The 14,948-nt window shown below is 37.7% G+C and overlaps 1 protein-coding gene across 3 annotated transcripts in view; it reads left to right on the top strand.

Annotated features, from left to right (window-relative positions):
• The window catches only part of LOC139693139 (proline-rich protein 12-like), a 144,111-nt gene that overhangs the window by 58,703 nt on the left and 70,460 nt on the right, over positions 1–14,948 (top strand). For 2 of the 3 annotated variants that reach the window (XM_071591289.1, XM_071591286.1), the window contains exon 2: positions 14,843–14,872. The exons of the other annotated variant lie outside the window; for it this stretch is intronic. In XM_071591289.1, the coding sequence (XP_071447390.1) occupies positions 14,843–14,872 (30 nt within the window). The remainder of the gene's footprint in view (positions 1–14,842; positions 14,873–14,948) is intronic. 3 annotated transcript variants of the gene reach the window in all.

Genomic DNA, 14,948 nt, shown 5'->3' with positions numbered 1-14,948 from the left:
AAACATTTCAGTACCCGTTCAAGAATAAAATAGCTGTCTTGATAAATCGTTTTAAATAGCCGGAAAATATTTCAGGAACAATTGGCTCAAATGCATTTCATGATATTAGTTATAGATCAGAGAAAAACATATTGTGTGTATTTTGGGAATATATTCTAAACCTCGGACATAGGCTTATTTCGAGACCCAAGTATAGATCTGTCTTCTCCGTGATGACTCGATAATAATAATTTTCATTGTATCATAGCATATCATAGATTGATAAAAAGTCATCTTCCAAAAATATTATTTAAGTCGAATAGTTTTTGTTGGATATAAAGAGTAATATAGACAAAAGTGTGGACAATTAGAAAATATTTTTATTTAAATACCATTCTCGACCTGTTTATGTCATGGTCTACGACCAAGAATTTTGTTAACTTCTTCCTCCGATCTCACAATATTCCGAAAAATCTGCTCGCCAATTATTTGTGAGACTAATACGTCGCCTACAATTGATGCGATTAGTGCATATAGGCATTCTATCAGCTACATACTTTAAGCTGGATATGGCCGAATGATTTAGTAAATATATGACAAAGACAAACTTACAAGTCAGGAGCAGAAAAAGAAGCCTTTTAAAGTTGGTGATTATTGTGTGCCATGAGGAGTTTGTTTATCTTAAATATAAAATTCCGATCATTGGGTGAAATAAACTGTTATTGTTAACTTTTTAGTGCTCAGGAACAGTTAAATCGTATGGTAGTCGACGACTCATTTCTCAGCACTTCCTATGAGCAGAAATGTGGTTTCCAGATGTATGTTTATTTATCTTGACGTCCGTCTCTGAAATGTGGCTTCCAGTCTTTTAAAGATACCCTGGCGCGAAAGTGATGATTCATATAATCCGATATGGCGGACGCTGCGTTGATTTACCGTGGCTATCTTATGACTCCTCTCTTTATATAGGGATCTTTTGCTGCTTTCATAGACAGTTGCATTCTTCTTCCAGACATACCTTGGGTGTTGCTATAATTGTAAAAGCATATGTTATACATTGAATACAATTGATCGGTCGTAGGAAGTGTTTCTCTTGGAAAAAGTTTGTAATTTAGTTTTGTGTGATCCGGAAAAATAAATTGCATTGTGCTTAGTGTTCAGCCATGTTGTCATCGTTCATGCAAGGGTTAAATTAAGAAGCATCTTTGTTTTATTCCTTTTCTGAAACTCAGGACACTTTTGCATCATCCACGGGACTGTGAAAGTAGTGTTAAAATTAATCGAGCATGTTAGTCAAATTTTAAAATTTCCGTTAAATATTGTATGATAATTTAAAATGCTTTTCTCTCGTGAGTAAAGGCTGTTTTCAATTCTCCAAAATGGGTTGAAATATTCTTCATTGTGGAGGGAGGAATGGGAGCTATTTGCCTCCTTTAGTGTCAATGGGAAAGGCCTTTTGAATATTTATTAGTCATATTTATTTCAACTGTCCCATGTTTCAAATTTGAAGGGGGACATGGAAGTCGTATATTTCTGCTTTGCCCAACTGCGTCGTTGAGTTATCTCTGAATGATATAAGAAAAGTTTTCCTTTTAAAAGTTCACGGTTCAAATGTCTTCCTTGACGTAGGATTCTTCAGTGAGTGGGTAAGGGCGTTTTAATCGTGCGCAAGGGGAAAACGTGATGGAATGATTCATTCCATCACTCAGAGCCAATTAGTGCAGGAGAGTGAGGCGGTGCTCCCCTTCTTCCGTGATGCCACCACAAAGGTTATTGAGGTTACATGCGTGGTGCTATGGCACGGGGGCGGATTAGGTCGGCCTCAGTACCAAGGAAAAAGTGTGGGATTATCGGCGTCGGTCAAGCATTATGCCGTAAGTGAAGGCACTTGATCCAATATACTATATGCCTCTCTTTCTCCTGTAGATCCCCGAATCTGTTTTACCGACAGCAGTTGCTTGCATACATATATAAATATATGTATGTATGTGTGTGTATTTTTATATATATTTCTATATATGAGAATACACGGAGAATAATGCATTCTTTTGCACTAAGACTGTGTATGTTTTATGATGTTAGTCCTTCAAGGTACGGCCTCTTTAAAAACTATTCCCGAAGAGTTTAAATATTCGACTACCAATAATGCTGATAAATAATATTCTCGGAGTAAGGAAACATTTGTAGTTATAATGCAAAAGTAAAGTATTTATTTTGAGGTCATTTTCAAAAATGTTCATTTACTCTCAAGGTCATACTATATATCTGCCTCTTTAGTGTAAATCACAATCTGCTCCGTGTTATCTTGAAACCTTAGGGAAAGCAATATGCATTACCTTCTCTGTGGGTATTACCTGCTCTGATGCCTATGTTGTACTTAATTATTGTATTTTTGCATGCTGCCCCTCCCTGGCATTACGGGAAATGAGTTTTCCCACAATGTACAGATAAATTGGTTTCGTTGCACTACATAATTAATGCCGCCTTGATTCCATATTCGCGAATCTAGTCCAACCAGAGCATTTAACTTTTGGTCATTCGGCATTAAACAATTCACCTAATTATTTCTCTGTGAAATAATTGGGTGAATTGCCGCGCCTTGTTATGAAGTCGATGGAAAAGCATTTTTTTTCCATGCCATGAATTTTGTTTTTCTCTCTAATGGCATTGCGTCCCACTGGCTATTTAGTATTATGCATACTTGCATAGTTAAAACAGGAACAGGATGACGGTTAAAATGGTTTGCACGAAAAAACTTCTGGCGGAAGTGAGAGTCATTTCTCATCCTGAGCGTGATAACCCTGTCATAAGTCATATCGTCCTCTCTAAAGGAATCTTTTTGATGGCTCTCACCATAAATCCGTCCGAGTATGCCGTTTCATTTGAAAGACGATTGGACCACACAGAACGTAGTTACAGTTTTACCAAGGTCCAAAGGCAGTGGCAGTTTTATTGACTCGCAACCATGAGCATTAGATTTTAAAATCCAAAATCAGATGATTTCACGCAATGCACGCAAATGTTCTAAAATTACTCAGGGGCTTCTTTTGTCCCATTGTGGACTTACGGGACTAAAGACTGGGGTCAATGAAGTTGCTTTTTATATTAAGGGAATACGATCTTTGTGTAGTAAGAGTTAGTTCCCATAACAAAATATATAGACAAAAGAATTTTTATTTGGTTTGTTGTGGAATCTAATAATTTGTATCAATTTCAAATGTCGGTGGTCTTATCTGTCTCTACCAGCAGAAAGTAAATGTCAAGTCAGTATTTCCAGGAATTGTTTCTTTGCTTACCTATTAATATCAATCAATTCGGAGACAAGGATGGAAAAATCCATTGTCAAAAGTGTGATGAGAAGGCAACTTTTTGAATTGCGGCCTTTGGATTTCAACAGTTCCCCTTCTGTAACAGTCGCAACTTCTTCCGTAATACGAGTATACTGCAGGTGGATACTGGGGGTTGAGTAATAAACATTTTTCTTTCGCCGGGACAAATTCCGAACCGATCTTCTCGTGGATCGGATTTTTCGCAGTTGCCTGCGTTCAAACTTCTCATTTCTGAGGGCACGCACGGGGCGAAGTTTTTCAGACTCTAATTATTTTCAGTTTGAGTGCCCTATTGAGGCACTTCAAATAAATTCCTATGACATGAACCGTGAGACTGCTGACCCCGTGGATCGTTGGTTAACGGATGCTGGCACTGTTTCCCCTCTCTTTCTCCTCATATTTATCCCCAACATGTCCTAATTAGCCACTTAAAATAGATGACTCGAGAGATTCAACATTTTGCATGTTGCCTACAGCTGCACTGACAGCTCTTCGACAGTCGTATTTTCATTTTCCCCTATCGATTCGCCATTTTTCACTGTTATCTCTCTATTGGCCGCTTATCGCATTCCCTTCCCCTCCACCGATTGAAAGAGCCTTCCCCTACACTGACCCCCATCCGTTCATCCCCCCTTCCGAAGGTCCTACAGGTATCCACGACTCCGTTGAAAGGTTCTTTATTGAAAGATGATGACGGTACTCTAGGAAACGGTGACAGGATCTCATTTCAATAAAGAGAAACTTATATGTGAATCATTGATTCAAGTTTTTCGCGGAATAGTGGTTTTCAATGTGACTTTCGTATATTTTGGGTTAAACTGAGCCATTTTTGAACGCCGATGTTCATGTTATTTTCCTGGCCGAAGATTGGTGGTTCATCCAAACTTAACATTAGAATATTGTATTGCTGTCATGTGAATGGTCATACGTTTTAAGGGCAGACTTCTCTTTGGGTTATTCGGTGTTCGCTTGGTCAGGAGCGACGGGACCGGATCAACTGTCTTCGAGTGTGATCATATTTTAGGTGACAAAATTAACTGATATTTCTCGATTTACATCTCAGTAGCGTAAAAAGTTCATGAAAAGTAAAAAAAAACATTTTTTCTAATATTGTGGGTTTTATATTTAATGGATTTAGGGCAGCCTAGATTTACTGATGCCGACTAATCGACGAAACCGGTCGGTTTTGAAACAAAAATCAGCGGAACTTACGAAGTTATTATAATTCACTTTTTAGGTTACGGTTTTGCATGAGCCCCATTTCTGGAGCGGTTCGTTTGCGATTTGTTCTAGTTCGAGAATTCACCTTCGCGAAATACAACTTTGATTGCTTTCAGTTTCATTTCTCATGTCTGTAATTCTAACAAGCCACCAGATATTATTTTTACGTTGGCTCTTAGGTTTCCGCGGCGTTGATCAGTAGAATTTCTCTCCATTTTTCGGGTCTTCACCACGTGTGTTCACATTGTTGACAACAGTTTCACTAGTTGGAGCACTGGCGAAACTGTTTTCCACATGTCAATGCGCGCGGTGAAGACCCTAAAAATGGAGGGAACTAACATGGCTTTTAGTTTCTTGTCTTAACTTTTCCGCTTTATAGGAATTTGTTTCGTTGCGATAGATGGCGAGTGATAATGAAGTATGACCTGGTGGAAATTGACATAATAGCTTTGAATCTTATAATTTTTTAAACTTTAACCAGTTCGAGAATACTGCCACCTCCTGCGCTAATTTTTAATGTCTTCATCTTGGCTCGATTTTTGCTTTATTCCGCTGATAATTAAGCCTCTCGCCCGAATGAATGAGATAGTTAAGGAGGCGTTGATAAGAACCGAAGTGTCTTGCCCTTGGCTCCGTTAAACGTTTACTTTTTATTTTCGCTCTTAGCTATCGGATTTTCTTGTAACTTCTGCCGACAAGGAAATTCTGTTGGATCGGCTTTCCCCTTTCACTCCGCCGCATCTGATTTCATCCTCTCGCCCGAATCCTACAGAGACGATTGTAAGATGATGTCGGCAGAGCAAGCGGTGAAGATCTTATCCCGAGGTTTAATAAAAGAGGAAAGGGCCCACGAAGTCACGCGTAGATATCGTGGCGCGCGGTGAATGGATTCGATTATGGAGGCCCGTTGCGTTTTTTTCCGTTCCAAAATTTATTGGATAGGCAAAGAATTTCGTCAATATAAATTCTTTCATTTTCATGATTTGCAGCCTTAAGCAGAATTTTTAATTAGCCCTACTTTCGCTTTGGGAAGGCAATATTAGTGTATTTAAAGTCACGACAAAGAACAGGAATCCTTCGCCCTTTGAAAAGTTTATTATTTTTCGCAGCCTTGGATCTCGATCCTTTCCATGGGGCTATTTTCTTAAAAATATACTCTTATGGCTTAATGTATTCCTACTCATCTTGCAGATTAAATGAAGCAATAGGCTATGTCACCGTCCTCAATGGACATCATAACTATTTATAACGTGGATTATACAGCCATAGCATAACGTAAAAACGTGGATATAACGACGTTCTTATGAATTTTTGGGAAAGTTATGAAAAACAGCGAACACAATCGTAATAAGTGCTCCAATGCTACGTTCGTATTTTTAAGAAACTTATTTTACCGCAGAAACGTAGCAAAACACGCGTGTCGTTCACTAAATTTACTCAGTCGCGAGTAACAGTAATTATAGTGAAGTCTTAAAGTACCCCCTTAAGCTTTCAAACCAAATTTACCCACTTGGAGGTGAAACAATTCTTTCAACTTCAATCAAGGGAAATTTTAAAGAAATCCTTCTCAGACTCAGTCGCACCCTCCTGCTTCCTCCCGTTTCCATGTTTGATGGAACGTCCACTCGCAAATGAATAGCAATCTGAGTTTCCAATTTCCATGCTTATGTGAAGAGAAGCGCTAGCTTGCGAGGAAACAGCCGTGCACAGGAATATCTCAAGGTTTTTCGTATGAGCATCCTTAGGTTTCGTCATTTAGCAGAGGATAGACGCATTCATCTGTTTAGCGCCAGTTTAGCCGAGTGCACACAGGTTACGTGAGTGAGGGAAGAAGATGCCCACGAGTCATGAAAGACTATGTCCGCGGCTACTATTTGTCTTGGCTGGAAGGCTTATTTCTAGGCACAAAATAAATTAAACATGCGGACTGATGGTTAAAAATGACTTAAAACATGGAAAGCATAATGAGTAAATGATTGGAAATTCGGAAAAAAAAGTTTTTTTTAGGATTCCTCGTGTTGAATGATCGGAATTGTCATGTACTCGTAATAAAATCCTTCCAAACAATCCCTCATCTAAGAATATATTTCTCTAGTCGTAGATGTAAAATATTCCATTAACCATGAATTCAAATCATGTATTCAGCTTGTTTATAATAACTGAATATTGGCGCCGCTTTATAAATCTGCAATAATTTGTCTCGTGATACACATTTTGGGAACAGAAAATCGGTTAAAATGATAAATGACTACGAATAGGTTTTGTCAAATGAATGGATAAATGTAACATAAAGAGTATACCTTTAGAGTAGTGAAACATATATTTTAATGGGTCTATCAAAATGATTTTTGCGCACTTATGTCGGTGAAGCAAAATCGTTCTCTGGCGCTATATTGAATCAATCTTGATATTATCGTTTAAGGTTTATACGGGGAACATTTACCTGTAAGTGCCCTGTTTATTCTCCTTCCTATTAAACTTTTCAATACGAAACCAGGTTGTCAAATATTATGAAATATTACCGAGATTCCCTTTAGCGATATGGCGACTGATTGCTGTGCAATATAATGCTTAATCGTTTGCTTATCTGTGGAAATATTGCAAACCCGTGGATGAGTTATTTTTAAGTCCAAGACACAATGTGCCCGATGAGTTCTTTATGGCTCTTCGAGCGTAAGGTTGCGTTGACGCCGTGGAATTACGAATGATAACATGGCAGTGACAATCTTTTGGCGGTGTTGATTTATATAAGTTACCTATACGTATATTGGAGTTGATAACGAACACGAAGAGAAATGGCTTATCATGCTCGAGTTTTATCCGCCTTCCCATTTGTGTCGTACATTAATTTATATAAATGGGTTGAAGTTGATTACCTCTCAGGTGTCACCCTCAAATTCATGCTTCAAATTACTCTTCGAGTGAAGTTGCGTGTTCCACCCGTATTTCTCTTTATTTTCCTAAAGAAAAAGATTTTAATCTTCCATTGCGGGATTCTGACCCAAGTTTGATCAATTTACAACTTCAGGTTTTGTGTCGTAGTGGTTCCCTTTTGAACTGGAAAGTTAAATATTGAAATCTGACCCATATTACCTCAGCATACTAAAGAAAAACGTTGAAATACATTTTAACGTGTTGGAATGTAGTGAAGAGAAAGGATAATAAAGAAAAATCACCGAATTTCCTTTCATTTCATTTCTTGCATCTATGGCCTCACCTTGAAAATTTATCGTATGTGATATATGGTGACAGTTTAGATGCAATCCAAGTTTTAGATAAGTACATTGACAAAATTTTTTGTGGTTGGAATAAATTATGAATTTATTTTATAAAATGCACACCAAGATTTCCTTGTTCCCAGTGCTTGTTTTCCTGTGCCAGTGAGTATGCCTTCTGCTTCCATTTATACTCGCTTTCACCGTCTCAAAAATATCGAGTGAGTCTGTCAGCCATGAGCTATTTTCCATACTGAAGTAATCCTATATATTTTAATGCCTCTAGTATTATGGTAATTGCAGCCAAGCACAAGTTTTCGTACTTTTACGCCCACGGTAAAAAATCCAATGACAACGCTGTTAGACAATTTACCACTTTCTCTAATTGCTGAAAATTTTATCCTAACAAAGTTTGCCTGCTTGTATGTTTATATAATCATTTTTCCAATTTAAACGAATGGTCCATATAAGACGTTTTCTGCTGTCTGAAAAATTTAAGGACAGTATCTCTAGTTGCGCGAACAGTGCGACTTACTCTGTGAAAATCTTGTGCAAGTTAATGCTGTATTTCTAAGCAGTGTTCTAGTTTTTCCCTTGAGAGGTGATTCTTAACAGCGCACTCGAAAACAATTACCACCGTTTGATTTCTGCTTAAGTTTGTCTCAATGTGGAGTTTTCCAAAGATACCGAATGATTGCAGCAATATAAGCGGCGAGATATGCGATAGTTGTCAGTCGAAGTTACGCATTGGCTCCGTATAGTAGCCCCTATTTCATGCGAGCCAATTCTACGACCTCTGGTCATAAGTTCGGTCAGGCTGATAAAGGATCGATGAGGGATAAATACTTGTGTGTAAAAGTAATGTTAAAACCTGTTTTGGGTGACCGAAATAGGCTGGATGGTTTTTTAAAATTAATTGACTATCAGAAGTAGGGGGTTAAGATCATAGCAGTTAATACCAGAGGCTTCAATTTTTACTTTGCTCTACCCTCGCTGTATGTAAGGTCGAATTTAGTGGAAAGTAATTGAACCAACGGGTGAGCCTTGTTCTCTTAATACTTCATCATTGTGGATCATTACCGTGCCCAAAATCAAATTATCATGTAGCGCGGACATATTATCAGGGCTTCAATTTTATTGCTAACGAAGTCTAAGTTTCAGAAAATTACTATTCACGATTCCTTCCAATTTCTTGACCGTGATCGCTTAAAATGTGAATCCGAATTTCCTCATCTAAGAAATTATAACGGTGGATATATAAGAATAAAGAATAACGATATATCTGTCTTGAAATGTAAGAGTTAACGCCTGGAACCCATATTGTGGCACGAGCAATAAATATCGTACGAAGGGCTTGTACTATAATTAAGAAATGAATAATCATTTTTAAAATAAAATTATTCCGAATTATACAGGTTATATATGGTAAGTTTCAATTTCAATTGTAAAATGAATGATATTTGATTTATTAAAAATAATTTATGCTATTTAAAACAAAATAAATTGTGCCTGTATTAATTAAATTACCAACTTCTCGATACCAATCAATTCATCGTCAATCAACGTACGAAAAATATTACTCACGTGTAAGTTTCACTCGCTATCCGTCGATAAACCTGATATGAAACCTAATAAGATTCGCGATTCGCAACGGCCGTGTCGTGAACTTGGAATCCAATAGTGTACCTTCTAGCCTGAATATAAGTTATCTGTTTGGATGTACTTGTCCAAGTTTTTAAAACGTCCAGATGTCCTATGACAGAGATTACTATTTAACGTTGTTGGATACCTCTTGTGTATGAGAAAATGTTTCAATGGACTTCGCTATCGTTTACTGGATATTTTATGATAATAAGCTAGTTATTACGGCGTCGAAGTCACGATTTTCGTTCATATCTCTTGGCAAATTTCCCTTGGATATTTTTTTTGAGAATTCCCCATCCCGCTCATATTTGCATAGGCCACCTTCCTTTCAACTCCGACCAAATGCGGACACCTAATTATTTCATCTCAACCCCCACAGAAATACTATATGTCTCATGAAGAAATACGATGCTCGCATGCAAGATTGTTATTTTGATTTCGTGACCGTGAAGGGATACGCGTGGGAGATAATGGGGCCATTAGTTCTCAACTCCTCTCTTCCATTCGGAAGGATCGCGAAGAGACGACATTTAACTATGTACCCACTTCCACCACTGGTCCCTCGAGGGCGGCGGAGCCTGGATAGTTTGGCACACCGGCTAAATGTGCGTGGGAGAAGTGAAAATTGAAACACGCAGCCTCGAAGCAGGCGCTAGGTGTTCCTATTAATAGTCGCCATGTGTCTCAACAAACCCTCGGCTAAGGGGAGGCTGCCCTCGAAAAGGCCGGCCGCGGCAGATTCCTTGCCCCGATGCCGCCGCCCCGCCACCGGCGTCGAGAAGCACCCGATCGGGTTCCGTCACGGCGAGATCGCGGTCGGCCATGGTCCTGTGTTCAGTGACTTTCTTTGGGGTAGGGAAGGGACGAGGATTTTCTGCGTTTTCGAACGCCTGGCGAGTGAAAAAAATCTGAAATTCCCGCTCAGAAACTTTTGTCCAACAACCTCTGTTCTTGCGAACACCAGCGCGTGCGTAGGCGATTGTACGAATATCTTCGGAGTCGCTAGTCGAATTCAGGTTTATTAAACCTCATCGTATGGTTTCCCTGTCACATATGCAAAGCTAATACTATACAGTAGCAAAACCAAATAAATGATGCCGTTTTTCGTAATCACGTGGATGTGCGAATTGTAAATCCAGGCACATTCGTATTTATTTGCGCTTAAATTTTTGGGTGAATCATCGCGGCTTGAATCTGGAATCGGAGCGACAACCCTATTCCGGAGTCTCCTTGCGTGCCTCCCGGGCTGTGGACCCCTCCTCGAATCGGTCACGATCGCATTCCATTGGCAGGTGCATTCAATTGAGTCGACTGGGCCCCCTTCGTGCGAGGGTTACGTTCCTAAAATGCCTCTCGCAAAGCGAATCCATTTTTACTCGCCCATCAACCCAGGCGCACGCGCGGGTTTCGCCCTTTCTTTGAATCACCGAGGGTTCAAATAGAAAGCACGCCTTGAAAAGACTCGCCGCAAATAGATATTTTACTATTCCAAAAGATACAAATAGAATAAATCTTGTTATCATTATTATTACAGTCGTTTCCGAATGCCCTATTGATGTCCATTTTTATGGAAACTACATTGCTTGCTCAATAATTGGCGGAATTAATAGGAAAATTGTTTTTATTCGAATATATTTTGTAATCTCGCACAGGTATAGCGAAAGAGGAATATTTTGTCTCCGAGGCTGAATGCATTTCTAACATTTTTATCTTTTGCCTCGTCCTAGCCAGAAATATTTTCCCTAATGAAACTTGGCGAAAATATTTTATTTAAAAAGAATATCAAAGTCCTATGTGCAACAAGTGACAGAAAACACGAAACTAACTGTTTTGTCAGCCTCGTATATTTTCCATCACATCAGTTTTCCATCGTTTTTCATTTGAAAAAAAAATGAGAAATAAGGTTAATAAATATGTTTAGTCAGTCATTCAACCCTCTGATTCTACAAGTTCAAGCCGGTCTCGGTGGCGGCAGGGTAACGTCCTCGCCTGCCAACTCAGAGTTCGCAGGTTCGAACCTTGTCTAGGTGGGTTTTCCTCCATGTGGGGCTTGGGTATTTGTAATCGTCATTTAATGAAATATTTAGGGGTTAGGTGGGAGAAGTATAAAGAAGGGGTTAGGGTTGGTTGTAATTTTGGGTTTAGGTGGAGAACTATAAGTCTTGATCTTGCCACAATGAAGTCGTTAATTAATTTTTTTTAAATAAATAAATTCAAGCGACTGATGCCTGATGAGTTTTAGTCACAGCTTTTGACTCTTTAATTGAATAGTGCATTGCATCCCAAGAAAATAAAAATTCTTTCTACAATTGGAAATTGTCAATACTTCCATGTTACATTTCCTTGTTAAAGGAATTGTTTATTCAAAAGAGGATTACTGTTTTGTGTATGCTCTTGTTGGCAGTGATTCACTTATCAAATAATTGGTCGTGATTTGGGTAACATGAAGTAGTTAACAAGCACAATGGGGCAATTAAGATAAATTGATAGTTTAAGGGGTGCCATTTTCCTCTACTACAGGAAGTGCTGCTGTACCAATGAAATGTTGAAAGAAGGTCAATCAGAACCCTTTATCCTCCAATGCACCTCAACTTAAAGGCAGTTGATAAAACTGTTAAAGCTTACAAGTTTTCACCTCTGTGGAACATCTACATTAAATCAGATAGGATGAAGTATATTTAGCCATCATAGCTTAGCTGACTGAAGTAGTTGACTGTAAATCAAGCGATCCAAGTTCAAGTCATGGTGTTGGCAAATAGTTTTTGAGCTGTGAAGTTTATCACACTCTGAAGGATATTGTGCAAGCTGAATCATGGTCAGCTCATTTCCTATGTGGAAATGCAAATTCTTCAGGGACTTAGATTCGTTAATTCATGAAATATGTTGAGTGTGTAGCTGTATATACATAGCTTACACATTTTGGTATGGGCTAAGTTAATAAACCAACCACACGTTTTATTTACGCTTCTTTAATTTTGAAGAGGTACCTATTTACTTAAGAGGGTAGGTACATACCTTTCCCAAGTATTATTCTCATAGCATATAAACAAAATGAGAGGAAAAGGGAGCTACAATTCCAAAAATGAAGCATTTTGATCTTGAGAATCCAGGCTTAACCTCTGAAAATTGTATGCCTGACAATTATATAAATACATTTGAACTGGTGCCCCTGTAATCAAATTTATGGTCTTTGATGATTTAGATACTTATTCCATCCTTGAAATAGAATACTTTGGTGCTGACTGTTAGCTTTTATACATTGCAAACCAAAGTCAGCAGACATTAAAGCCTACAGCAGCATTTCTACTTTGGAGAATGATAGCAAATTGTCACTAGTTAATCAGTGTTTCTTGATATGAATTTAATCATCTGATTTCCAGATTTTTGTCACTAACAATGAGTTAAGACCCAATTTGAAATGAGCGTGTTCATCTCATTTATATATCTTAATCACAATTAATTGTGAGTGAGTGATTAACTTGAACTGAATTTTACCATAATAATTACATCTCCTAACTGTTACTGTTTGTACTTCTGGCATGCAGGTGTGTTAGGTAAAAGTTAATGAGAAATCGGTGGATTTTAATACTGTGCTAAGATATTTAGTACTGGAATACATAATAAGATTCCATCATTGCTTTTGAGCTAAACATTATTCGGTATCCAGTGACTGTCCCCATCTCCTTTTGATGGGTCATTTTTGTACTTGTCTGGACGTTTTTGCACCAAACAAAGCACATTTTACTTCTATTTTATGTTAAATTTTCATCAGCTAATTTATCAAAATTATTATGGAGCATGGTGAGCTCTTTTCAGCATTAGTCATTGCAGAATTATGTTTGACTATTGTGCATCCTGATATTCTCTACATTTTCTTCTGCTGGGTGAATTTCATCTTTAACAAAATAATTATAAGATTTATTTCCGCATTGGATTTGAAAATTTTATTTTCATAATTTAATTTGGTATTTTGCTTTATTCTGCTGCAGAGTTAACTTGTCTTGAATATCTTAATCTATGATGAATGTTTAAGCATTCATTTTTTACCTTGCATTGTAAAATTACCTAAATACTACTTAGCTGTAGTTGCTTAAGAAAGCACTGCATGTACAAAGGTTCTAAGAATGAGGAAATAGAATTTGATTACCATTGACTCCATTAATTATGTACTCCAAAAAATCTTTTATTTGAGAGGAATTTATGGAACTCCTGACATTCGCTCGTTGGTGGATTAAGAATGCCATTTTTGAAAAATATCGTATTCATATGTACAATGAAATCAACTTCAATAGTGTTGCGACTCTGAAGTGGAAAAAACACAATCATTGTTTAATTTTTCTCTTTGATAAATACTCGTTCAATTTTATTGTTTGTTGGTTTTTAATGTACCTATTATTCTGATTGGCCCATGCTTAATTCAGTAGCCTGTCATCAGGGTCCATGCCTTCAGCAGGGCTCATGCTTGGAGGCTCAGAATGTCCAAGGTGTGGACAATAACCTTCCTTCCCCACTTAAGTTTATCTGTTATGTTTCCTTCTTTGTCTCACCCTTTTCTTTATCTTCTTTCACAAGTTCTCCTGTCCTTTTTCATACCATCATCTATTTTCTTAACCTCTCATTCTCGTTCTATCCAGACCCTTTGTCCCTCGAAGAGGGTGTAAGGCCACACCTCTGCATTGTAGAGGTGGGCACAGCTCAGTGCCACATATATATTTCAATAAACCACCATGAGAAAGCTGCCATATAACTCATAACTCGCCACTGTTGTTATTCACAATGATTATAGAAGTAAAAAATGAGGTACCTGTATGAGCCTTTTTCTCTTATATTAGTCACTTGTGTGAGCCATCTGGTATAAAAGTAGTTATGCAACCTCAGTGGACTGGTTTCTATATGTAATATTCCATTCAAATGATGACTACTGTGTGTATCTTAGCTCAAAATGTTCAGTAGTAAGTAATATAGAACTAACCAAATATCATAGTTGTAGTTCTTTTAGATATTTCCTGTCTTAACTGCTTGTTATGGAGTAAATATATTTCAAAATAGATTTCATGTGGAGCAATTCTGTCTGTATCTTCATCATAGATCTGTGTTTTTGGACAGATTTTATTTGATTTGGGGTGGCTTTTTGGTAGAAAATATTAAGTATTTATACTATGGAATATAAATTGGAATTTGACACCAGCTAATGTAACTTCCTGTATCCAAGTGAGGAAAGCAAAAGCTGTGGATATCACTTATGGTTCTCAAACATTTGTTAGATCCCATTAATAATTAGAAATTCCATAATTAATTTTGTTTCTGTTTAGGTTACCATAGAAAAGAATTGGAATCAGCCTGACCTTATGTCTTAACTCTTTGACCTCTTCCGTTGTTGTGTGCATTAAAATAAATGAATATGGAATCTGTTTTTGTCTTTTTTCTCTTTTTCCCTGCGCATGCGTATTGGAGGGCAAGGCGGTACCCACCGTACGAATTAAGGTACAATTTTGCCGTCCCTGTTTCATTATATCTTAATGGTTGTCGTTCTTGATCTCTCTCACTCTCTTAGTATTTC

Source organism: Hetaerina americana, unplaced genomic scaffold, assembly GCF_022747635.1.
Source record: "Hetaerina americana unplaced genomic scaffold, ioHetAmer1.1.p SCAF_1, whole genome shotgun sequence".
NCBI lineage: Eukaryota > Metazoa > Arthropoda > Insecta > Odonata > Calopterygidae > Hetaerina > Hetaerina americana.
This window is presented reverse-complemented; position numbering and strand designations above follow the sequence as displayed.